The 25,774-nt window shown below is 60.3% G+C and overlaps 1 protein-coding gene across 12 annotated transcripts in view; it reads right to left on the bottom strand.

The window, feature by feature from the left end:
• The window catches only part of ARHGEF10L (Rho guanine nucleotide exchange factor 10 like), a 155,543-nt gene that overhangs the window by 45,210 nt on the left and 84,559 nt on the right, over positions 1-25,774 (bottom strand). For 7 of the 12 annotated variants that reach the window (XM_045035163.1, XM_045035169.1, XM_045035162.1 and 4 more), the window contains 13 exons: positions 24,634-24,740; positions 22,431-22,508; positions 21,218-21,397; positions 20,034-20,150; positions 19,544-19,636; positions 18,818-18,991; positions 15,124-15,269; positions 13,493-13,507; positions 13,084-13,265; positions 9,543-9,658; positions 8,867-8,994; positions 7,386-7,486; positions 1,191-1,312 (listed from right to left, as the gene is read on the bottom strand). In XM_045035163.1, coding sequence (XP_044891098.1) covers positions 1,191-1,312; positions 7,386-7,486; positions 8,867-8,994; positions 9,543-9,658; positions 13,084-13,265; positions 13,493-13,507; positions 15,124-15,269; positions 18,818-18,991; positions 19,544-19,636; positions 20,034-20,150; positions 21,218-21,397; positions 22,431-22,508; positions 24,634-24,740 — 1,559 coding nt within the window. Of the gene's footprint in view, positions 1-1,190; positions 1,313-7,385; positions 7,487-8,866; positions 8,995-9,542; positions 9,659-13,083; positions 13,266-13,492; positions 13,508-15,123; positions 15,270-18,817; positions 18,992-19,543; positions 19,637-20,033; positions 20,151-21,217; positions 21,398-22,430; positions 22,509-24,633; positions 24,741-24,874; positions 25,062-25,485; positions 25,673-25,774 lie in introns of those variants that run through there. The other 5 variants (XM_045035164.1, XM_045035166.1, XM_019836262.3 and 2 more) reach the window with 4 other exon arrangements.

The following is a 25,774-nucleotide window of genomic DNA, read 5'->3' as shown; positions in this document are numbered from 1 at the left end:
TGTTTGGAATATCCTTCCCCTGGGCCCTCAAGGGACTGCAGTCTGCTTGCTGTTCAGGTCTCAGTTTAAAAGCCACCTCCTCCGTGAGACCCTCCCTGCCCCCTCGTCATGGGGCCCCACCTCTGTATCCATCACAGCTGACTTATTTTCTCTATAACACACATCACTCTTCTGCGTTTGCCTGTGTTAGCCGGGGAGCCGCTGTCTGTCTCCAGGATAAAAGCCACAGGAGGGTGGGGCCCTTGTATGTTTTGGTCACCACCATATACCCAGCGTCCAGCACAGGGCCTGGCACACAGTAGGTGCTCAAAAATTATGTACAGAACAGACAAAAGAATGAGTGAATGAGTGAACGAATGAACGGACATCTCAAGGGCATGTATGCTTCGTGCCCCAGTCTACAACCCAATGAGCTTGTCTCTTGGGGCTTATGTATCTGGGCCTAGGTCCCAAGCCTGCTCCCACCCCCCAAAGCTCACATGTCCCCCTCACCCAGGGAGGAGGACGGGCAGGGATCACTCCAGATGGAGGGGCCAGGACATCGGGGACGGAAGCCAGTGGAGCAAGCGTCCCGGTGGTTAAGAACACGGGGGCTGGAATCAGGCGAAGCGAGGTTACAATTCCCGGACCCATCACTACTGGCTGTGTTTTTAGAAACTCACGCCGCCTATCTGTGCCTTAGTTTCCTAACCCGTGAAACTAATCTAGAAACATCTATGCATGGGGTTCTTATAAATATTAAAACAAGAGACTGGTGGCAAAGCAGGGGGGGGGGGTGCGGAATACAGTAGGTGCTTGACAAATGGAGGCATGGCGGCTGCAGCCAGAGACCAGCTCCCGGCTGGCGGCCTCATAAAGGGTCCAACCCACGGTCTGGCAGAGCCCCTTGGGCATATTCCGGCCTATCTTCCTAGCTGGAGTCGCACCATCAACTGATGAGATCACTGCTCTTTGTTAGCTCAAAACCATGGAATTTTTCCATTCACTTGACCCACAGAAGGCGTCTATCCTCTTTGGTGGGAAAGCGGGCTCCTAGAGCAACAAAAGGTCTTGACCGACTCCGTCAGCGAGAGGTGGGGAAGCCGGGACTGCAGCCGGGCCCTCTCCAGCGGTGGGCACACCCTGGAAACTCTGGTTCCCCCAGGAGCCACCTTGGGGAGATCCAATGGCGAGATCCGTTCCACACTCACCTGCAGGCTGAGGCCCCGGGGGGAGAAGGCAGGAATGCAGCAGGCCAGGATGGGGCACCAGAACGGGGCTCTGCTTTTCTTGTCCTCGTCCGGACACAGCCAGCCCGGCTGGTTCTCCTCCCCTACAGCAAGAGGAAGGAGGTGGGTCAAGCCGGTCAGAGCCCCGCAAAGCCCAGGGGGCCGCCCCCAGCCCCGCGCCTGCCCAGCCAAGAGGAAAGGTGACCTCACTCCATGGTCATGGCTGTGGGTCCCGAGCAGCGAGTCGGGGAACCTAAGGCTTGGGTCCTGGAGACGAGAAAGGGTTTCAAAAAGCACGTGACGCTGAGCACAGTCCCCAGGCCCTGCTGCCTTCACTGAGAGCTTCCGGACATGCTTCTTGAGGTGGGAGATGGCCCCCCAAACAGGCTGAAAGATGATGCAGCCATGCCGCTCTCCGCCTGACTCTGAGGATGACGGTCAAGAGGATGACTCCCTCCTGCTCCCTTCGAGACCTACCCTGAGTCCCGGGTGGTCATCTGCCTCCAAGTCCCCAGGCCAGCTGGACACTGAGGCCCCGACCCTGGACTCACATCCGGACACCACTGCACTCACATCTGCCAAACTACACCCTGCCACGTCTCCTCCCCATGGGTCAGGGCTCCCTCACACGGCACCACCTCCAAGAAGTCCTCCCTGACCACCCTGCCTACGATGGGCCCCTCTCTCGGAAACCGGTTCTAAAGACCACATCTTATTTCCCGCATCGCCTCACGTCAATCTAAAATCATTTTGTCTGTTTCCTGGTTTATGGTCTGTCTCCTTAGGTCTCTGGAATGTGACCTCGAGGCAGCAAGACCTGGTCTGTCTTGTTTGCCACGGTCTCCCTGGCACCCAGCGCGCTGGAATGTTCCGCGAGCACGGACGGATGGGGTGAATGAAAAGCGGGGGCAGCGGGTGAGGGGGGGCGTGAGCGAGCAGGTGGAACTCTCCCTGCACAGGAGCCCAGCCTTCTTTGCACCCCACGTGGGGACAGCAGGGGCACGGCGCTACAGACACATTCCCAGGCCTCGCTTTCACAACAATCGAGCACAATCAGGATCACGATGTTCGCTTTAAGGGCAACGACGCCGAGACCAACCCTTGGGGATTAGGTAACGGGCTAGGTCACGTGCATAGCCTGGTGGCAGAGTCCAGGTGGGGACCTGGGTCTGTCCGACACAAATGCCATCTCCCAGCAACCAGCCCCCCGCTGAGGTCCGTGGGTATCACCGACCCTGGACAGCCAGGAAGTAGCTCTGCCCTGGAGAGGGAGAGCCAGAGGCACAGAACAGGGTGCCCCAGGGGACAGGGGCCACTGAATGCAACGCCAGCAGGCTGAGCTTCGGGCCTGGGAGGAGAGGTCTTCCGCAGAAGGGTTGTGACGGCGGCCATCCCCACACACGAGTCCACTCAGTGGCAAGGAGGAAGCTGGAACCCGGGCCCACCCTGGACCAGCCAAGCAAGGGTCAGCTCAGCCCCACAGGGCCCACCAGCCAGACGGGCTTCCCGTGCTCACTACTGTCCCCTACAGTCGTTCCCCCCCACGACAGCCAGAGCCATCCCACTGAACTTCCACTGGACCTCGCCATTCCCGCATCCATCGAGTCCCATCCACTTGGAGTAAAATCCAACCCTTCCAGAACTGTGAGGACACTCCTTCCCTCCCAGCCTCCTCCCTCGGTCACAGGCTCCACTGCCCTAGGCTCTCCTCAGCAACTTAGACAGGCCCAGGATGTTCCCTCCACCTGGAAAGCTGTCCTCTGCCCTCCAGGCCTGGCTCCTCGCCTCCTGTCACCTTCTGGGAGCAGCCCTAAGTGACCATCACCCTCCCCTGCCCCTCCATCACCTGCCATCTCAGCCCCTGGTCTGTCGTGGCCCTTAACACAGTTTCTGGCGCTTTTACTGACTTGCCTCTTTTTTCCTCTGTGTGCATAAATGTGTGTGCATGCCTGTGTGCACGTGTGTGTGTGCATGTGTGTGTACCTCCATAAGTGTGGGTGTGCGTGCATGTGTGCATGCATGAGTGTGTACCTACATAAGTGTGTGCATGGGAGTGTGTGTGGGAGTATGTGTGTGCATGCGTGTGTGTGCATGAGTGTGTGCACAAGTCTGTGTGCATGCGTGTGTACCTCCATAGGTGTGGGTGTGCGTGCATGTGTGCATGTGTGAGTGTACCTACATAAGTGTGTGTGCGGAAGTGTGTGTACAGGAGTGTGTGTGTGCATGAGCGTGTGTGCGCGGGAGTGTGTGTGTGTGCGGGAGCATGTACATGAGTGTGTGCAGGAGTGGGTGTGTGCATGAGTGTGTGCACAAGTCTGTGCATGCGTGTGTACCTGCGTAAGTGTAGGTGTGGGTGTGTGTGTGTGCATGCGTGAGTGAGTACCTACATAAGTGTGTGTGCGGGAGTGTGTGTACAGGAGTGTATTGCATGAGTGTGTGTGGGAGTGTGTGCGGGAGTGTGTGTGTGCATGAGTGTGTGCACAAGTCTGTGCACGCGTGTGTACCTGCGCAAGTGTAGGTGTGGGTGTGCGTGCGCGTGTACGTGCGTGCATGGGTGTGTACCTACATAAGTGTGTGTGAGTGGGTGTGCATGCATGAGCGTGTGCATGTTTGTGCGCATGTGTACCCACGGGCTCCCTGACTACACCTGTGTTCTGTGTGAGGTATGTCAGTCGCACCTCAATAAAGTGGCTTTTAAAAATGCCACCGCCACCACAGAAAGGTGGCGTCTCCGTGTGGGTCACGGCGAGAGCAGCTGGGATGAGGTGGCAGGTGACGATGCTCGTCCAAGACATCCGTAAATGTCGGGCATCACCACGTGCACAACCTGCTTCGCCAGAGGCGCCAGCCCTCCGCCCCACTGGCTCCTGGAGGCAGAGTCCAACGAAGCCGGATCCGGTCACTGAGGACACGAGGCCACCACGGAAAGGCCAACTACGGCACGGCCCAGGCACCCTCACAACAGTGCCGACGCGCACCACACGGCACGGTTTACAAGGCTCTGCCCCGCGTGAGGCTTCGTTTCGTCCTTGGGGCTACCAGGAGTGGTCGGTGATCGCGTCCCCCTCCTACCCCGGAGGGGACCGAAGGCCAGGAGGAGAAGCCCAACACTGGGCCCAGGAGGCAGGGGACCGACCGGCGGGGGCACCCTGCCTGGGCCCGCAGTACGGGGTGTGACAGCCCAGACGGCCCGCCCTGCGGGGCAGCCGCCTCCACCTCGGCAGGGGACATCACCACACGGCATCCTGGACAAGCCCCCGGCCGGCGACAAACGAAGATAGATGGGACTTGAGTCCGCCCTGCTCTCAGGGAGCTTATGGTCACGCAGCCCCCCGCCCAGGCCCCACGAGAGCCCTGCAGGCCGCTCAAACCGACCTCCCCCCACCCCCCCCCGGAGCTCCAGCTCCTTCCGGGAGCCCAGCCTGTGAACATCAACCCTTCCCCCCACGCCCACGGCCCACCGAGTCCCGGCAATTTATTATTATATATTTTTTTAATGATCTGACCTTCTCCTTCCAGATGGTGCCTTCCCTGCCTGCGATCGCGAACGTTAAAAGAAAATGGAGTTGTTGCTCCCCATCTGCCACTGCCATTGTTCCCGTCACAAAACCAGAGCGGCTGAGACCAAATTAGAAGGCTGTTGCGGTCGAAAATTGAGAGCCCGCTTGGGATAAGTGACATTAAGAACTGGCAGCATCGGCAAGGCCTCGAGTTCCAACTGACATTAAGTGGGGGCTTATTTAGAGCCCAGCTCTGTTTGCCGGCACCCACCGAACACGAGAGCACCCCAGGGGGCAGCGGGGGGGAGCTCCGGGGCTGGAGGCCACGTCCCTTTCCACTCCCCCCACCTCACAACCCCACCCGCGGCCGGAGGCCGACTCTGCCAGGAAGCCCCTGGCAGATCCCCCAACCGCCTCCAGCTCGCTGTGCGACACAGAGCAGACACTTAACCTCTCTGAGTCTGTGGCCTCATCTGGAGGACGGGGGAAATGCCTCCAGCCATTCAGTGTCATCGTGAGCGCTGGGAAGAAAGGATTTGATGCCTGGCATGTGCCAGGCCCGCAGGAAATGAAGCACACGGAGATCACCGTCCCCGAGGGGAGGGGTCTACGGGTATGCTCGAGGGCGGCCACCTTGCCTCCACCATGCTGAGCCCCCGGCCCCGCCCTGCTTCTCTAGCCCAACCTGCCCCCAAAGCCTTCCGGCGCTCATTCCCAGCGCTGTGCCTATCCTGCCACCACTAGCCCCAGGGGGACAGGCCGGACCACCCTTCTCTACTTTCCAAATCCGAGGCTGCCCTCGAGGCCCTCTCATGCCCCCGGTGCCACGGAGATGCTGCTGGCCGCAGTCACGGACGTGGGGGGCCGGTGGGACCTCGGCACCCCTCTTTTCCCAATACCCCCCATCGTGGAGACGGAGAGACACTGGTGCCCCGAGAGGCCAGGTGAATGGCCGTGGTCGGCCAGCTGGGCTAATACCCCTCCAGAGGGCAGACCCGAGGGCTGGGGCAGGTCCCGGCGCCCGCCTCTGCGCTGGTTGAGGGTTAGTGGGGATGAGAGTTCAGCACGCGGCCTGGGCCACGCTCAGGATCCTTCACTGGCTCGCAGTCAGGTGGAACAGAGGCCGGGTAGAAACCAGATCAGGATGCTGTCCAGCTCTCACTGCCACGAGGAACGGCGCCCGCCCCATCCAGAGTTTAAGTTCCACGCACCTGGCCCTGGTGTTCCGGAAATGCGGCCCGTTCTTCCACCTGCCTGCTTCTCTTCCCATCACTCATCAGCTCTGGTCACCACAGGACCTTTGCACTTGCTCTTCTGAAGCCTAGACTGCTTCGGCTTTGGACATCACCTCCTCAGAGGCCCTCCCTGACGGCAGCCCTGGCCCCCAGGCTCGGTGACCGTCATGCCGCCCAGCTGTGTCCCCTAAACAGCACCGTCTCCCCCTGTTGATTTGCCCCTCGTGTAATATCTGTCTGTCCCTCATAAATTATAGTTTCCTTGACAGCAGAGATCTTTCAGTTTTCGTCACCGCTCTTCCCCCCCCAGGCCTAAACTCACAGTAAAGACTCAATATTTTTGAATTGATGAAAGCCAGTGACAAAGGTCCTAACTTCTTCCCAGAAATGTTTCAACGCCTAGAAAAAGATCACTAGAAACGACAACCGACAATGAAAAAGCAAACAACAACAACAAAAATGTCCCTGCCACCGGCCGGAGGCAGCAAATAGGAATGCTAGTGCGTCACAGGATATGGCAGTGCTGAATGACAAGGACCCAGGCCTTTTGTCAATTCAAAACGAGGACAAAGAAAGTAATGACAACTTAACAGATGTGTTTTGCAGACAGAAACTCTCCAACGTGAGAAGGCAGAGAGACAACGGTCCAGACTGGGCTCTGGGGGCCGAGGGCCCAGGGTCTGAACCCCAGCTCGGCCCCTTCCTTCTAGGTGAGCTCGGGCAAGTCACTGGCCCTCTCTGGGCCTCAGAACCCTCTCCGCTAAAAGGGGGATCACGACAGACCTGCCTCCTAGGGTCATCGTCAGTGTGAAATGAAAGAGATGTGTGTAAAATGCGCAGAAAAATGCCCCAGAGGAAACGCGGTCCACACATGTCTGGTTATTTACCTACGTGATTATCGCGGGGGGAGGAGGAGAAAGAGATCACAAGGAGGTCCCACTTGAGAATCAGTTTAATCTCACCCGCACCGTGTGGTTTTTCCTTTGGTAGCAGCTTTACTGAGACAGAAGGGGGTGACCACGAAGCCGCCCCTCTCTAGCGTTGACGTCACTGGTTTCTAGCACGTTCGGAGTGGAGCGACCATCACCACTACCTACTTCTAGAACACTTTCGTCACCCCCCCTCCACCAAAAGAAACCCCCTCAGCAGCCACGCTCCAACCGCCCTCCCCCAGGTCATTTATGTGGTGAACTGCCATCACTTGATAGATGGGGAAACTGAGGCTCAGAGAGGCGCAGTGGCTTGCCCAGGGTTACGAGGCAAAGCCTCAGCGCTCAGAACTGGCTCCGGTATTTCTCCACCGCACGACCTCCCTCCAACTCAGAAGCCCCCGCCCCCACGTACACACACACACACACACACACACACACACACACACACACCCAGGCCTCCCGGCTCCGCATTCCTGTCTCCTGCGGCCCTCTCCCCGGGCCTTTACTCACGGAGTCCGATCTTGGCCAGGTGCAACCTGTTGACCCAGGAGATCTTGCTCAGGGGGTTGGGGGTGATGAAGACCACCATGAAGCTGATGGGGCGGCCAGATCTGCGGCAAGAGGGTGACGAGCGTGAGCGAGTGTCCACAGCGAGCACCCAGCTCTTCCCTCGACCACGCGCACTCACAGTGGCACTGACTCTGCTCGGAGCACCGAAGGGTGGCCAGAAAGGCTGGCGGCCGGCAAAGCCGAAGTCTCCTGGGGGAGGGGTCCTTCCACCCACCGTGGCCCCGGAATGGAGGTCCCTCCCCAAAGCGATCAGGCCGCGTTCCGCAGCCCAGCCTCCAGCACCTGCCCTGCCCGGGCTCCCCGGTCAGCTCTCCACGGGCCTGTCAGACACACGAGCACGTCCGACCGGGAGCCCGTGCAGGCAGGAAAGGGCCCTCTCGGACTCCCAGGACCGGGCACAGTGTGGGTATCCGGCAGACATTTGTGGAATGGACACATGAGTGAATGAAGCCGGGAATGAATGAGGTTGTGCCCAGGCTTGGGCAGCTAGGGGCCGCTGTTGTCACAACACTGTCCCCTCACCTTGGAGCAGCGCCCTCAGAGTCTTCTGGGGCAGGCTCTCCGCCAGGAGCCATCCCGGGAGGCAGGCAAGGCTAGTGTCACCAACTCCGCACAGAGAAAGGGGTGCGGGGGCAGGAAGGGGCTGGCAGATTGGGATTACGGCTCAGGGCCCTGCCTCTCTGCCTCTGAGACCCTAGCCTGGAGCCTCGTCTCCTGGGCTCCTGGGCTGGTGGCCCTCCCTCGAACGACAGTGCTCCCTCTCCATGCAGCCAGTGTGCTTGGAACCCTCTGTCCCCCACCGTCCCCTCATCCTCGAGGTCAAACGCAGGCCGTGGGCCCCTCATTGTGCCAGCCCAGGCTTCAGAGCCAGAGCCCGTCGGAGCCCAGCTCGACCGCCTACTCTGTGGCCATGGGGCGATCCGACAGCTCTTTGGGCCTCGCCACCCTCATCTGCAAAATGGGGCTCAGATACCTTTCCTCACCTCTGCTAGATCTGTCATCAATTCCACAAACATCAGCAGAGGGTCTAGGGAGCCCCAGCGCTTGTGTGGGCATCTGGGGGGAGGCCGGAGACCCAGCCTCGGTCCAAGAGGAGACCCAGGGCCCAGGCCCGGGGCTCTGCACAGTCTGAAGTGAGTGACAAGGTCACCGCACAAACAGAGCCAACCGACAGCAGAGGGTCTGAGTCCTCAGTCTCCTAGCAGAGGACGGGCCCAAGCATGAATCCGTCATTCATCCGTTCGTGCATGCGTTCATTCCACAAGGAGCACCCGCTCCGCGCCAAGTGCCGTGCTGGGCAGGGCCCACATTGTGCACACACCCGTCACCCATCACCCGTCACCACCCTGATGAGCAGATCGGCTCCAGGTGCCGCCTCTCGGGACCACCCCCCTTCCCGCGCTGTCCACTCCCCATCTCACTTGTCAGGTTTTCCAGGAAGCAGGAGCCTGAGACGGCACTTGTTGGCCGAGTGGATCTCCTCCTCCTTCACCCGCATCAGCCTCTGCAGGGCCAGGCACCAGTCTTGAGCCACGGTCATGTTCAGGTTCTAGGGTTGAGGAGGCCAGTGAGGTCACCACACAGCCGGCCGGCTCCCCAAAAGCCACACAGGACCCTGCAGCATTCAGGGTGCCCAGAGGGACAGGAGCCGGGAGGTCCGAGAGCTCGACAGGGGCCACCCGCTCAGCCATAGCGGGTGACCGGCTCCCCGCTGCAGACCCCGAGTCAGCCCGGGGCTCAGGCCCCACCTGGCACCCCTCCTTTGAGAGGGACACAACCTCCCAGCCGGCTTCTTCTCCAGCCCGGGCTGAGGTCCAGGAAGGGGCTGCAAGATGGACTAGTCATCGTGCAGAGAAGAAAAACGTCACCGCGCAGCCAGCCCCCACTCAATCCGAATCAGAACCTCCACCCAAACCAGAGGCCGCACACCAGACCTCCAGGGAGCCACGGGGAGCTTTGGCCACTCGTGCTGCCTGTGGGAATTCAGAAGCCAGGAGCATGCCTGGGGCCTGGGCTAAGACAGGAGCCCTCTCCCACTTTGCCTGCTGAGTCTGGGCGCTGCCCGGAGCCCAACGAAGCCGAGCCAGTGCTGCGTACCTGGTAGGTGCCGTGCAGCGTGCTGATGAGGAAGGTTATCTGCTCTACGACAGCCAGGTCCTTCTGCAGATCCTGCAGCTCCTGGAAGAGGCGCGGGGGGCCGAAATACACCTTATCTGGACGGAGAAGAGACCCAACTCAACTTCAGGGGTGGAGAAGGTGCCAACAAGGACCCAAGTGTCCACTCACCGCACAGGAGAAGACCTGTCCCCCGGAGATATGGCGCTAGAGACACGGAAGGAAGCATTACCAGGCTCTTGCCCCGGTGGAGTCCCTAGTCTACTAGGGGGACAGATGTCATCACAGGTGGTTTAGCACCTAGGGTCCGGGCCACACTCAAAGGGTCACAGGAGGCCAGAAGATCGAGACCCAACTGTGCCTGCAAGCAGTGAGGAACCTTCACGGGGCTGGGGATGCAATGGGCACGGCCAGAAAGGAGAACGGCACGTACAAAGGCACTGTGGCTGGAGGAAACCCAGAAAGGGCAAGTTGTTCAAAGATGTGCCGGGGACCTACTGGGTGCCAAATTCTCTTGCAGGTGTTGGTGACGTAGCTGCAAAGCAGACAGATAGGGTCCCTGCTCTCGTGGAGCTTATGAACCAAGTGACGGGGGACAGGGGCAGCAGCCAATTAACAGCAATTAAGAACAATGATGTAAGGCACTAGGGAGAAAGACATCAGGGCGCTGGGACGGTGAGGGTGTCCAGACCTCTGGTGATCACACACACGTGGTAAGTACTGGGGCCACGTGGGAAATCCTTGAATGCGGAGACAGGGAATGTGGGCTGTAGCCTCTAGGCCATGGTTCTTCAAGCTGAGGTCTTATGGAATCCCAGGGGAGGGCTTATCTGGCGGTGTAGATGACTATCTAGAAAACAGATGCACAGGGGTGCCTGGGTGGCTCAGTCGGTTAAGCGGCCGACTTCGGCTCAGGTCGTGATCTCGCGGTCCGTGAGTTCGAGCCCCGCGTCGGGCTCTGTGCAGACAGCTCAGAGCCTGGAGCCTGTTTCAGATTCTGTGTCTCCCTCTCTCTGACCCTCCCCTGTTCATGCTCTGTCTCTCTCTGTCTCAAAAATAAATAAACGTTAAAAAAATTAAAAAAAAAAAAAGAAAGAAAGAAAACAGATGCACATCCATGGGGCACCTGGGTGGCTCAGTCGGTTAAGCGCCCGGCTCTTGCTTTCAGCCCAGGTCACAATCTCACGGTTTGCGGGTTCGAGCCCCGCATCAGGCTCTGCGCTGACAGCATGGGGCCTGCTCGCTCGCTCTCTCTCTCTCCTACTCTCTCTCAAAATCAATAAATAAACACATTTTTTTTTTAATTAAAAAAAAAAAAAAAGACCAGATGCGCATCCTGAGTCACCCGGATACCGTGACTTTCAAAACGCATTTTGCTGCGTGGGGTCAGGGCTCCTGTGGACTCTGGTAGTGAGTGGTCAGGCGGGGACGGAGCAGAAGCGAGGTGTGCAGGGGAGGGAGGTAACACACGCCAAAAGAGAGGCGAGAACAGACTCGCCAGTGGCCCGGACGGGTGAGCCGGTGGGGAGTGCGGGTCACCGTCCACGTGCCCTGGGGTGCGTGCAGGTGTGGGACAAACCCAAAAGAACCTGGCCCAGAAGAGGGCCACGCCCACGGCGTGAGCGATTTGGTTCCGGCAAAACAACATCATCCATCACGTTCACGCTGTTAATTTGAATTTCATTGTTTTGAGGCTTCATTTTTATTCCATTTGTGATTTCGTTTTGGCTTTATGGTTGTTCAAGGGACATCCGAGCATAAGGAGCTTATTAGAGCTAGCCTTATATGTGCACCTATTTGAATAGCAACGTAATAAAAAAAAATCAGTCGAGGCCGATGAGGCTTCAGCAAGAATTCTTTTTTTTTCCCCCTCTTTCAGGGAGTCTGGCCGTGGATGACTCTAGTTTGAGAAATGTGGCCACGGACAAGTCACCGAAGGGGGGGCCCCAGAGCGGTAGCGGTAAGGCGGAGTCAAGCTGGGGTAAAGGCACCTCAGAGGAAGACAAATGGGGCCGATGAGCCCCTCGCCGGGGGCTTCTGTGAACCGCGAAACAGCCTTCCTGCTCACAAAACCCAGGGGAAGAGGCACAAATCTGGGAGCAGGCGCGACTCTGCAGCCCAGCCCTCCTAGGGCAAGAGCGCATGATGCAATCGCTCCCTCAAAGTTTCCAGAATTGCTGGCAGCCCAGTGAGGCCACCTCTGGGGTCAGGCGCGGGACAGAGTCGGGCCGAGCAGCCTCCTGCCTGTGGAAGGTGCCTCAGGCACAGCTCCTCTCTGCCAGCCCTGCAGCGAGGCCCCCTTCACTCATTCGACAAACATCCCTTAACCCCCATCGCACACCAGGCTCTGGGGCGAGGGCTGCAGCAGAACCGTCACCAGTGATGGTGACCATAAAACCGGGCCCCGAGAGGGGCGCCTGGGCGGCTCAGTCGGCTCAGGTCATGATCTCACGGTTCCTGGGTTCAAGCCCCGCGTCAGGCTCTGTGCTGACAGCTCAGAGCCTGGAGCCCGCTTCGGACTCTGTCTCCCTCTCTCTCTGTTCCTCCCCAGTCTCTCTCTCTCTCTCTCTCTCTCTCTCTCTCTCTCTCTCAAAAACAAATAAACATTTTAAAAAAATGTTTTAAAAAAATTAACAGGCCCTGGGAGCAGGGGACAGGGGGACCTGCCCATCCAAGGGAATCAGAAAAGGCTTCTCTGCAGAGGTGCTATCTGAGCTAAGAGGAGGAAGGGCAGACTAGGCCAAAATAGAACGGCAGAAGATTCTGCAGGCAGAGCCTGGGAGAAGGCCCTGCGGCCGGAGGGGTCTCTGCCCCTCAGGAACCCAGAGGCCCGGTGTGGCTGGCCCAGGGAGGGCAGGGTGGACAGGCGCCCAAAGGAGGGGTGCACGGAGCCCGCAAGGACCTGGGACTTTACCCTGAGAGCAATGACAAGCCACGGGTGGGTTGGGAGCAGAGGGGGACACACACAGATCGGATCTGCATCGCAAGAGCCAGCTCCGGGGGTGGGTGGAGGACGGACAGGAAGGGCACAGAGGTGCAGGGAGGGACGGCAGCCCCATGGAGACGGCTGGGGGCGCGGGGCTGGGAGGCTGCCGGCCACACTCCGCGTTCTCGATCTCCTTGGGCCCCGAGCCTGTCCCTGAGGATGTAGGGGCCTCAGTGAGTGTCACCTGGGCCCTTCCCCGCACGGAGGGGCAAACTGAGGCACAGAGAGGAGGGACAGCCGCCGAGGTCCCGGAGGAGGCAGGCAGTGGCCAGGTAGTGGTGGAAGTCCCGCCGGGCACGGCGCACGAGTGCTCGAATGGGCACAGACGTGCTGGAGGGGGTAGGGGCGGGGCGGGCGGGGGCGGGGACCAGCAGCCATCCCTCGCGCGGCAGGACGTGCCTGCAGGACGCGCATGCGCAGGTGGGTCGTGGGTATGCAGCGTGCAAACCAGCAAGGGCCTCTTGGCCGAGTGGCCCGTCGTTCTGGGGTCCCCAGACAGGGCCCCCGGGCCTGGGCGGCAGCGGGGCGGGTACTCACTCTGGGCCTGGCCTGCGGCAGAGGCCTTCTTGGTGCCTGCGTGCTGGATGAGCACGTTGTCCTTGTCGTAGGAGCTGCCATCCTGGCCCACCTCCACCACCTGCACCTGGGGCAGTGCTGTGTTCCACTTGACCACGTACTTGGGCCCCAGGGGCACCAGGCTGCTGATCTCCAGCTGGCCCCTGCCAGGACACAGAGGAAGCCCTGCAGGGCCCGCGACACCCCAGGCCCAGGGCCAGCCCAGGGCACACCAGCTCAGCCAGGCACCTCGCGACAAGCGTAAGACCTCAGGCCAGAACCAAGCGAGGCAGAGCAGGGACCCGCCGACGAGGCCAAAGCACCGGGTGCCCAGGCCCCAGCCCAGATCCAGAATCACATGCCCCAAGGCCCCGAGCCCCCAAACCCCTACCTGTGGTTGGCAGGCCTGAGGAAAAAGACAAGACAGAAGGGAAGGTCATTACCGTTAGTGAGTGACTTCTAGGGCACTGAGACAGCGGGGCCGGGTGTGGGCATCGGGGATCACAGGGAGGCCTTCTCCCTGAGCTGGGCACCAGCCTCTAGTCACCCGTGATTGCCACAGCGGCCCTGCTAGAAGCTTGTATTATTCCAGACAAGGACACTAACGCTCAGAGAGGTCATGTGACTCACGCCGAATCCCCCCACACCCTCCCTGCCACAGTGGGCCACCAGCATCCCCATCACAGCTCATACCAGGCTAGTCCCTGAGCCACAGGAGGGCAGAGCAGGTGTTCATAGGCTATGGTGCCTTAAAAATCACAGGGCTTGAGTGAGTGAGGGAGAGCGGGAGGGAGGGAATGGATGAGGCAGCCGTAAGCACCACCCACACTGATCTAGAACAGAAGCTTCTCTGTCCAAGTCCACTCTCCTCCAGTACCGGCTCTCCTCCAGACCCGTGAACTGGCATAAAGCAAGGACCCAGGAAGTATCTGATGGATTAACGGATGGATGGATGGGTGGCTGGAGGGTGATGGGCGTCCCAGGACAGCCCCACTTGCTCCTGTTCCAGGGCGCGTGGGGACCGTCCCCAAATCCGCTCGGTGGCCAATGCCTGCACCAGGTACAGAGCCTACATGAGTCCCCTCAGGCGTCCCCCACCCCCCGTGCGCTCCAGCGGGCGGGCAATAAGAGAGTCAGGCCGGGATTCACATTGGAGCACAGGCGATTTCCCTCTGGACCTCAGTGATCGTTGCCATGCTGGTGTTGCCCTGATGTTGGTCAAAGTGTTATAAAATACTGAGAGCAAAGAGCCTCCTCTGCTTGAGTGGATAAGAGTCACAGCTGGACGGGTCACACAGCTGGAGCTCACTCCGTCACAATCCCTGACACGTACAGGGCCAAGCAGGGGACACAAGGGAGTAAAGTGGGCCAGCTGGGGACTCCTCCCCAGGAAGGGGGCCACGTGGCCCAGCTCCAGGCCCCAGTGGCCCGGGCAGTGTAGGCCCAGAATGCCGGAGCCTCAACTTTTCCAGAGAAGTCAAACGTCTCGGTCTTTGTGCAAACTCCCGGTGTGAGCCTAATAAGAGATTTCTGGAGGTCTGACGCAACCCACGGGGCACAATCGCCCTCACCCTGTCCAGGCTGATTCTTTCTGGCACAGTCTGGAAGGCCCGCTCTGGGCATTTCCACCACCTCTGACTCAGAACGAGGCAGCCAGGCTCTGTAGGGGAGACAATGCCCTGGGCAGCGAGGTGGGGGGGGGGGGGGATTTCTTGAATTGCAACGTGGCTGAAACTCAGGAGGCTGTTCAGTTACCAACAGCAGAGTTCCAGAACAGACCAGTCCGTACAAATGGACAGCTGTTGGCCCAAAGGCCGGGGGTTGGCCCAGGTGACCCCTCCATACACTCTCCAGCTCCGGGGACCAGGGACAGAGCAGGCCGAGAGGGCTGGGAGAGGAAGCTGGAATGTCTGAGACCTAAGCCGAGGCCAGAGGGCACCCCATCACAGACAGGCCGGTCTGGGAACTGGGACACAGCAGGAGGGGGTCCCTAGAGAGTGGCCACGGCCCAGACCCACTTACTTGAAGTTGATGTTGGCACAGACCAGCATGTCATTGAGTAGGAACACCCTACGCTCCTTGGACTTGATCAGCTGCCCACGGTCACCGTACACGGTCTCTGTCAGCGTCTCACATAGGAGCAGCTGCCGCTGACCCGAGGTCAGTAGCTGCGAGAGGGGGACAGAGCAAAGTCAACACCCACAACACACACCGGCTGCGACAGGGACGCCAATGCACCAGCGGGCCAGGGTCCCCTCGCTGTGCACGAAGGGGACCGGCGCAGGGGCACCGGGGAGGAGGCCAGGGGACCACACGCTGGGTTCTCTGACCGCCCGCCTTGCCCACAGCCAGCACCCCTTCTCGGGGGTGACCGGTCCTGGCAGCCCCCCCCCGTGAGGAGGTGTGGCCTCCCTCAGGGAAGACTCCCAGCCTGGAAGAGGTCTCAGCCCTGCACCCTGAACCGAACGGCCTGGACCAGCCTTGCCTCACGAGGGGGTTGGCACAGATCTGTCGTCCAATGAGGCGACCCTCCGAGGAGGCCGGAGACCTTCGAGCCTCAAGCACCTCAGCAGGCCTTTGCCAATCTCAGGCTGGGCACCAAGAACCCCCTGCCCGCGCCGGGACCACCGTCCTGCCCCAGGGACCCACCGGGAAAACATCTTTTTACTGACAAGGATTTTTTTTTTTTTCCCAGAGAGAAGGAGAGTATTCAGCAAAATTCATTCCCAAAACCCATGACTCCGATGACAAGAGTCATCCTCCCCTCCCTCCTCACCCCTGCTGGGAAAGGGCAGATCACCCAAAGCCTTCCCGCCCCCCCTGGAGAGAACAGCCTGTCATTCTCCACAGAACCATGTTTTCCGATCAACGCCAAAGCCTGAACGGCACCAATGCCCTTTGCGTGTTGGGCACTGCACGTGGCCCTAAGTCTCCCACTTCCTGTTTCACGGGCTCCGCAGCCCCTGAGGCCATCCCCGTCCCCAAAGGAGGAAGCCACCCCCAGCCTGGGCAGCGCCGGGTGCGACAGTGGGGAGGCCCCACCGCTCGCAACACAAAAGGGACTCAGGAGTCCCCGCGTAACGGCTAAGGCTGGGCTCCCCTGTGTCACTACCTCCTCCATCAAGCTGCCGCCAGCACATGGAAACAAGACTGGAAGCCCGAGGACAGCAGGCCCCCCAGAGGGCTGCCAAGAGCGCCACGACCCGAACCTCGGAAGGAAAGTCCCCTGGGCTTCTGGCAACCGCGCCCCTGCCCCTCAGGCAGATGAAAAGAAAAAAAGAAGAGCGGATGTTGCACAAACCCCCCTCTGGAGGGTCCTGAGCAGGCACATTTTGAAATAGCCGGCAGGGTTCCGTTTGGGGCGCGCCCAGTTTCAATTCCGCTTCAATTCCAGTCTCAGAACTGGCTGAGATTGTCCAAGGTGGGGCGGGGGGGGGGGGGTGGGGCGGCCCTAGCTCGAGGCAGGCGCAGTGCGTGGCCACCACACCGCCACCACGTCCCACACGTCTCAAAAATGCCCCCACTTGACAGGTAGAGAAACTGAGGCTCAGAACCTTCTGTTCCTTGTCCAACACCAAACAGGTCTTCCCGACCTCCGGCCAGTGACCCTGGCCCCTTACTGCCTGGGTCCCATGCTGAAGAGAGGGATTACAGGTGTGCGAGCAAGAGAAACCCCTTGGTTACAGACAAGGGGGCCAAAGGAAGGGACAGGAGAAGACCCCTCCCAAGTGCAGAGCAGGTACCAGGGCTGGCCTGAAGCCTGTTTTTCAAGAGACATCCTGAAACAGAAAGCTGGTATGGGGCAGGTTAGGGAGGCCTGCCTGGAGGCGGGGACAGACTGGGGACTGCGGGGGCAGCCAGCTCTTCCAGCCCCTCAAGCAGACCTACAAGTCTGGACTTTCTGGGACATCCTTCCATTTTTGAATGACGGCAACCGATTCCACCTTCTTGAAAATACCATGTGGGCCTAAAAGCATGTGTACGGCCTGAATTTGGCCTGAGGAGGGAGAGTCTTAAGAGGTGGGACCTCTGATGCCTAGAACTGCAAGGAACCCCACAGGCTACCTCGCCCGGGTTTCCAGGCTCATGGTGAAGATCAAAGACAGTGTAAGTTAGTATCATATACCGTAAAGGGCAGTCCGCCTGGAAAGGGCTATTGGCCATCTGGCAAGAATTCCCGTGCTCTCAGAAAGTTCCATCCCATGTGGCTGAAATCTCACTGGCCTTAGTCACCAGCCTTACTTCTGCTTTCGGGGCCCACAGAGCCAGGAGGCTCCCAGTCTTGCCCCAAAAGATCTGAACACCTCCTATGATGACCTCATACAATGTCTCTGCCCCAAAGAACAGCCACTGTCCTTGCCTATGTCCCCTGACATGGGGGTCACCCCACTCTGAGCCATCCCCACCAACCTCTGCCCTCCAGTGGGAGAAAGAAGGTGGGGCCCAGGGGGCAGGGCCTCCCAGATCTAGGTGCGGCTTTGAGCCGCTCATGTCACGCGCACCAACAGGTGACTCTAGGGGACTCCAGTTTTTTGTGCTGGCTTTTCATGTTGAAAACAAGGTTCTCTACAGACTCGTTTGAAAGTTTTCCAAGGTTTGGGGGGATTTTTTGTTTTGTTGTTTTTACTAGAATGTTCCTGAGTTTACAGTCCCAAACCATGGCCTGAATTTCTCATCTTTCTTCTTTAAAAATAACACCAGGGGCGGAGCGCCTGGGTGGCTCAGTCGGTTGAGTGTCCCACTTTGGCTCAGGTCACGATCTCACGACACGTGGGTTCGAGCGCTGGTCAGGCTCTGTGCTGACAGCTCGGAGCCTGGAGCCTGCTTCGGATTCTGTGTCTCCCTCTCTCTCTGCCCCTCTCCTGCTCGCACTCTGTCTCTCTCTCTCTCTCTCTCTCTCAAAAATAAATGAACATTAAAAAAAAACTTTTTTTCTTTAATAATAACACTAGGAGCGCCTGGCTGGCTCAATTGGCTAAGTGTCCAACTCTTGATTTCGGCTCAGCTCACTATTCCAGGGTTGTAGGATCAAGCCTGATGTCCCTGCTTGGGATTCTTTTTCTTTCCCTCCCTCTCTCTCTCTCTCTCTCTCTCTCTCACTCTCTGCCCCTCCTCCCCCTCTCTCAAATTAAATAAACATATAAATAAATAAATAAATAAATAAATAAATAAATAAATAAAACACTAATAATGACAACAGCCACCTCGTATTAAGAACTCTGGGTCTGCTGCTTTGCCGACGCCTCCGTTTGCCTCACGGCAGCCCTGGGGTCAGGCCCCACTGAGTTCTCCTCGTTTCAGAGGGAGCAAGTGAGGTTCAGAGAGGTTGGGTGATTCTCCTGAGGCCACACAGTGAGCACCACTGGCGACGTCTGGATTCAAAACCAGACTCTTGACTCCAGAGCCTACTTGTGTCAAGCACGATGCTAGACTCTCATTTCTGGTGTCTTTCCTGGCAATGACACTGGCGGACAAAGTCGGCTTTTATCCTAAAATAACGTGAATGGTAATGAATGGGGAGGAGGCGGCCAAGACCCCAATCCTCGGGGGTTAGGTCTGCGGGGCTCAGAGGGGGGCCAGGAATCCCTCCCTCGGAGAACACTGCCATCTAGTGGGTGGCCGAGGGGAGGAGGCAGAGTGACAGGTGATAAAAAGGCTGCAGAACAGGTAAAGGCGCGCAGGTGGGGGGGGGGGGAGGGGGGACCCTGGCACTCACCTTGTTGAGGCTGCTGCGGTCACTGACGCTCTTGGTCAGCTGTTGGATCTCGGCCACCTGGTCGGCCAGCCGCTTCTGCTCGTTGAGCTTCTCGGCCAGCGTCTCCAGCTCCGTGAGGGCGAGCTGCAGGGACAGCCTGTCCGGGTGGCCCCTGGGGGTGTTCTTCAGCATGTCCTGCCCCGAGAGAGCCGGGAATGAGAACCGCCGCACGCCGGCAGACCCTCCTCCCCCGGCCTGGGGCCAAGGCCTCACCCCCCGATCTGAAGGTGCCCAGCTTTCGGCCAGGACAGATGGTATCGAATGTGGAGTAAGGACTCCGGAAATAGCTAATGAACGGAAAAATAAAAAAAAAAAAAAATCTCTGGATCGATCCCGAATTCACTGATCAGCAGTGTCCTCAGCTGGAAGCTCTGAGGACAGAGAAGAAAGTGCTGGGGCGGCCCTCGGCCTGGCGACCCCCCCCCCCCACCAAGCCCGGCGGTGACCGCTCACCCCAACTGAGGGCCCTGGGCGATCAGGGGAGGGGTTCCGAGCTCCGGGAGCCCTGCGTGGGGACCAGCGCTCCCTCTGGAAGCCTGACGTGGCCAAAGCCAGCTGACCGAGCAACTCCCCACTGCCGGGACCCCTCAGGCCCCGGGAGGCCACAGGCTGTCACTCCCTTCCGGTCGCCTGGGCTCCTGCCCCCGCACCCTGCAGGTCCGTGGCAGCCCGAACCCCGCACGGTACCTGAAGCAGGAGGATGAACTGCGGGAACCTCTGGATCGGCTTCACCATCAGCCCGTAGAGCGTGACGCGGTCGGGGCTGCATACCTGCCGACGCTGTTGGAGAAGGGGCGGAGCCGTCCGCTGACCTCCCGCGGCGAGGGCCCAGCCACACAACCTGAAGCCCCACCCGAGCCAAGCCCGACGGAGGAGCACAGCCCCAACAGGGCCAGGTCCCCCCCCAACGGACCCGCCCGTCACCTCGCCCATCCGAGAGAGGCCGCTGGCCTCCTGTTCCACCTGACAAAGCTCCAGATTCCCAGGCTGCTTACGGATCTGTCCACCTCGTCATCACCCTCCTCTTGGGGGGCAAGAGGGACCGATCCTCTCCCCCCAGGACGGGGGATGTCCCAAAGGAAAGGGGGGATGGCATCCAGGCCACAGCGATGATGTGACACCCGAAGCTGGGCCGCAGGGCCCTCTCCCTCCTGAGAAACCCGTGAGAGGGGCCCACCTTGAGGAACTCGAGGAAGGCAGGCTTGGTGAGACAGGCCTTCTTGATGATGGACATGGCGTTGGTGAAGTTGTTCACATAGTCGCTGTAGACGTCTAGCACCATGGACTTGGAGAACTGGGATGGGCACGGGGGCAGGGAGGGAGGGTCACCGTGACGTGAGGGGAAGGGCGGGCGGCACCCCTGCCCTCGGTGCCAGGTACCCGGAGGCTCGCAACCAGCCCTGTGGTCAGGAGACCTGTCACCCCGCTGAGGGGACGAACCAGGCTCCGAGGGGTGGAGAGATGCCCACGGTCCAGGGAGGGAGGGGCGGTGCTAAGGAGAGACCAGGGACCCTCCTCCTCTCCCAGCATGGTGACCCGGGAAGGCGAGGGGAGAAGGGACAGAGGTGGGGGCAGCCACGATGCCCCTTTTTGCATTTCCTCACCACCCCCAGGAAGTAAAATGCCCTGGGCCTCCAGCCCCGAGGACAGCACTCCTGACCCCAGGTCCTTGTCCACACTGACCAGGATATCAGATCTATTGAATGCTGGGGTTTGCAAAACCATATATATTTTTTCCTTTTAGCAGAACCCAGTGATCTAAAACAGATCCACTGACTTGATGCGCCCACCCCCCACAAATCTCTTTGGTGTTCACAGACTGCAGTTTGAAAAACCAAGAGTCCCCCCTCAGATGGGGGCCTGAGCCCCGAGAGAGCCCTGGAGCTGCCCAAGATTACAAAACTGAGCTGGGACCCAGCCGGGCCTCCTGGAGAGCAAGCCAGTGCACCTTCCCCTTGCCCTGTAGCATAGAGTCCTCTGGGGGCCAAGGCCATGGGATGCGAAAGCATCTCATATGGTGAGCAACCTGCGGGTACTCAGACCAGCCCGGTGAGCACCCTGCGGGTACTCAGACCAGCCGGGTGAGCACCCTGTGGGTACTCAGACCAGCCGCCCCAGCAGGGCCAGAACGGTGAGCTGGCTTCCCCAGCACCCTGCCCGCAGACATCTCCAAGGACCCACTAGAAGCTGTCATGTGCACCCCAGCTTGGGCCAGGCAGACTCAGGCCCTGCTTCTCCCCGACCCTGTCGGCTTAGACAGGTGACCAGGTAGAGGCAGGAGGCTGGCCCGGATGACATCCGGGTCAGGGCTGCGGTGTTCACCTTGGTGGGGGCCAGGGAAAGAGAGTCTGGGATACCTACTGAAGCCACGAAGAGGTCCCCAATCTTCTCGGTGGAGTCCCACTCGGCCACCCGGGAGGACAGGGCTATCTGGAACATGGAGTGGCAGTGTAGGATCTCCTTCACGCGGAAGAACACCACCTGGCACTTACGGGCGCTCAGCACCTTGGGTTCCATCTCCATCAGGGGGTTCCGGTAATCCTGCGGGGCAAGGGGGTGGGGCGGGCAGCGGGGTGAGCACCCCAGGGCCCGGCCACAGCCCCTCCCACCCAGTTGCCCTGCCAATCAGAACTCAGCAGGCCATGTGTGGACCTTCCCGGAGGCAGGAAGTGGGAGGGCACTTATCCCTCACTCCTCATTGTCCTTTGGGAAGGGTCTCCATGAATGTAACACTCCTGGCCCCTCTTTGCCCACCCACAACCCACCCCCGTGACTTAGGTGTCACACTGGACTGGGGGAAGAGGCCGCCTGCAAACAGCCCCGTGGAGGCAGGCCCCGAGGCCCAGGCCGGCCCTGGGCAGCTCTGCCCGTGACTGAACCCGCGTGTCGAATGGAATGGTGGCGGCGATGCCCCCCTGGAAAGTCCCCTGGCCCCCAGCCCTAGAGCCACACCCCCACCAGCCATCAGGAACACGGTGATATTGTCATCTCTCCCTGCCTGCCGCCCGGGCTGCCCTTGTGTGGCTCCGAACTCAGGAGGGGCAAGAGGACGGTGTCATCGACACCCCACGACCCCCAACAATTCCCTTCCCCGCTGGCCTGTCTTGGAGTCACAGCACCCCCAGAGGAGTCACCCCTTCAGGAGTGCAGACGACAGACCGGGGCGGCAGGGTTACTCCAGTCACATGAGCACTGACAGAGCACGAGGGGGTGCATCCACTCCAGCCTCGGGCAGGGGAGGGGGGGCCCAGGATGATCCCGGATGATGGGAGACGTGGCCCCTGGCCCGGGGCTCCCGGACTGGTGAGGAAAGCATGGTCCCTTCCAGGCACAGAAGGGCCCCACGCCCTCTACTCTAGAGGGCACACCTCACTTCACAGACCCATGACTCTGGTTCAGAAATGCAGTCTTCCTGCCAACTCCCAGGCATCAGGAACGCTTGCTGTCCCCATAAAAGCGCTGGCCTGTGGCCCCTTCCCCTTAAAACTGCCCATAACCTCCCTACAAACCCTCCTTACAAAGTGTCCCTCTGGGGTCCTCCCTGCTGTCTCCCCAGAGGCCCCCGGAGTCGTACCTGGAGTACCCGCTTCAAAGACTCCACGTAGCTGCCTTCACTCTGCACAATGGAGCCCAGGATGTGCCTCCGGACCACCTAACCGGGCCAGAAAACACAGTCAGTGGCCGCACCCACCATAGCACAGAGGGAGCACCCGATGTGTGCAGAGGCCCTGGGTGGCCGATAAGGAGTCCTGGTGCCGGAAGAGCTGAGGGGCTGCAGGACGGAAGGGACTCGTCCCTCCCAGAGCCCGCTCTTGGGACCACCGGGGCCCGCAGGCCAGCATTGCCCTCCAGAGCCCCGCCTACAGATGGGGGGTGTGGGGTGCTGGGCTCAAGGCCCCCACCAGGCCATTCCTCGCATACATCCAGGCATAGGGAGTCACCACCCCTCCTCCAAGGGGTCAGGTGGCCTCCCACATCCTGGGACAAATGGGCGAGAAAATTCTTTCTTGGACGGAACAGAGATCTCAGCTCCCACCCCTCGTAGCTCCAACCCCTTAACCAACCCCCCTCCCTCAGACGGGATCCCTCAGGGTACTCTCCACCCCACCAGGTGAGCTCCACCACAGGCCAAACAGCCCAGTCCCTCCCAGCCCCCCTCTCGCTGGCCCCTTCTCTCCTCGGCCCACATCAACACACCCCTCAGGTGCAGCCTGGCCGGCAAGAGGCTGGGAGCCCTCGCCTGGGTCCAGCAGCACAGAGGGGACAGGTGCATAAGCAAATCCTGCTGCACAGTGGAATCACATGGGCGTCTTTAAAATGCCGTCACCTAGCTGCCTCCCCAGACATTCCGACTGAGTCGGTATAGGGCACTACCTGGGTATGGGCGGGACGGGGGGGAGGGGGTGGTGAGAGCATCCCAGGTGATTCCACTGTGCCCCCACAGCCATCCTGGGCATCAATCCAGCCACTACCATCTCCCCTGCCCCTCTGGACACCTCCTTCCCGCCTAGCACACCTCTGTCAGCAATTCCCACGGCCCCACCTAGGACCCAGGCCTGACTACGGCCCGCACAGCCCCAGGGCCGCAGGATGGGCCAGGCCCACTGTCCTTCGGGCCGCCCCACAGCCAGATGCACTGTCACGGTCACCGATCCCCAGGTGCCCAAGCCGTTCCCAGAGCAGAGTTCTCGACCACAGCACATAGACACTGGGGGCCGGGTGACTCTTGTGTGTCGGGGACTGTCCTGTGCACTGTAGGATATTCAGCAGCATCCCTGGCCCCCGCCCACTAGATTCCAGGAGGACCTCCAGTTGCGACAACCACAAACGTCACCAGACACGGCCAAATGCCCCTGGAGGGTAAAATCACCTCGGCTGAGAGCCACTGGCCCAAAGTAACTCATATTGCCTGACCGGGAAACACAAGAGGCTCCGGAGGAGAGAGACGCGGCCAATGCCAGCAGGAGCAGCCCGGACTATGAGCCGGAAGCCTGGGCTCGCGCCTGGCTCTGACGGGGACTCGCTGCGCGCGGGCAGGGGGTCACCACCTCAGTGCTGGGGACAGGGGGGTCCAGGCGGGTAACAGAAAAGAAGGAAGCAGGCGGACAGACTCACGTCCTGAGACGTGAGGTGTGGCCACCACATCTCCTCTCCCTGGTTTTCAAAAAGGCCAAGCATCTCCTCTGCCAGCCAAAAGAGGGGCAAATCCTTTTTCGCACCTGCTGCCCCAACGCGACTCGCTCAGTGTCCCCACAACTGGGGGAAGGCAGGGGTCTCCCCCCGCCCCCCCCCCCATTTCATGCCTCATGGCAACATGCCTGTGCCTGAGGCCCGGAGCAAAGCCCCCGGGTCCTGGTCCCGTGTGACACTTCGGGGGAGGGGAGGCATCGCCCAAAGACCCCCAGCGCCTGGGAGAAGCCCGGAGATGGAGGGTGGGCTGGCCCCTCCGTAGTCTCCCAAGTTGGAATAGCTCAATGCTTTCCAACCCTTCTGTCACTGTGGTCTTCCCTGCAAACGACATCTCCCATGTGAAATGATTAAGCAGGAGCTGCTCTCGTCACCCTGGGGGTGGGAAGAAAAGGCTCTGAATGCCGGCCCCCCCGTCCCCACCCCGGGACAACGGCATAGGACCTGCCGGGCCCAGGTGAGGAGAGAACGAGCTGAGGCTCGGCCAGGAGGCCCCGCTCACCCCTTCCCCCTCAAGACCCAGACCCGCGGGGTCCCCAACCACCCCTTTTGCCCCCAAAGACCCCCGGCACCCCACCCCACCCACAGACCTGCTGAGGGCTCAGGCCATCCGGCATGGGGCCCAGCTCCGGGGCCGGGGGCTTGATGTCCGTAACGCTGACCTCCAGGAGTCCCATGTCCTCCTCCTCCGAGTCACCTGCAAAGTCAGATGGGCTGGTGACACACGCAAGCGAGGATGACCTAGACTGTTCAGCCCCCCCAGGAGTTGGGAACCACCCTGGGCCAGGGTCCTGGGGCCGCACAGGGTCAGAGCCCACAAGCTGCACTCACTGCTGCGCTCTGCTAGATCGGTCGGTCCGTAAATTAACGGGAACGAGCAAGGGGCCACAGAGCAGCACGTCCGGGGCCTCCAGCTCGCCCGATCAGCTCTGCCAGAGTCCCTGTCCCTGCTCAGACCCGCCCACTCCTGGCCCGGAGTAAGCCAGGCCGCCCGTGTCTCCATCACTATGCACTAAAAATAGTTTTCTTCTGGATGCCCAAAAGGGGGAAGAAAGTAAGCCCCAAGAAGAATGGGGCTCTTTGGCTGTGCGTTTTCAAGTTTTCATCACAACTAATGCAGACAGACCCAAAGGGAAAAAGTTCAACTGGGCGATGCAGACCCGAGTGGAGGCAGCTCTCGGACAGAGAGCAAGAGACAGGCCAAGGATCAGGCAGAGAGAGAGAGAGAGAGAGAGAGAGAGAGAGGTCAGGCAGAGTGCAGGGACCTGGCTTTAGACGGTTCTGCCCCCACAAGAGAGACACAGGCACAGGGAGATGGGACCCTAGCTGCTCAGGACTCTGACACCCAGTGGGGGTGGCCGTGGGGAAGCTGAGCAGAAAGAAGGGGCAGCGACCCCTGAGCAGGGGGCCGAGGGAACAGGGACACCCGGGCGGGCCCTTACCTGAACAGGAGACAGAAGAGGAGGAGGAGGAGGGACAGCGGACGACAGTGTGGGGGTGGGGGTGGTGAAGGCCCTCCTGCCTGGCCCACATGGTACCCCGGGCATCACTCCGCACCCACCCCAGCCGCCGGCCCCGCGGCTTCCTCTTCCCCCATGCGCCACCGGGCAACATTCTTGGCCAGTGATCCGAGCCCTGTCGTGGCTATTAATAACACCCGGGTGGGAGGGTCACTTTGGGGAAGGCTCTGGGCCGGCAGGCGGGGCGGGGGAGGGCCGAGGCAGAGCCCGC

Source organism: Felis catus, chromosome C1 (genome assembly GCF_018350175.1).
Source record: "Felis catus isolate Fca126 chromosome C1, F.catus_Fca126_mat1.0, whole genome shotgun sequence".
NCBI lineage: Eukaryota > Metazoa > Chordata > Mammalia > Carnivora > Felidae > Felis > Felis catus.
Note: the sequence above shows the minus strand (reverse complement) of the source record. Positions and strands in the feature narration are given on the sequence as shown.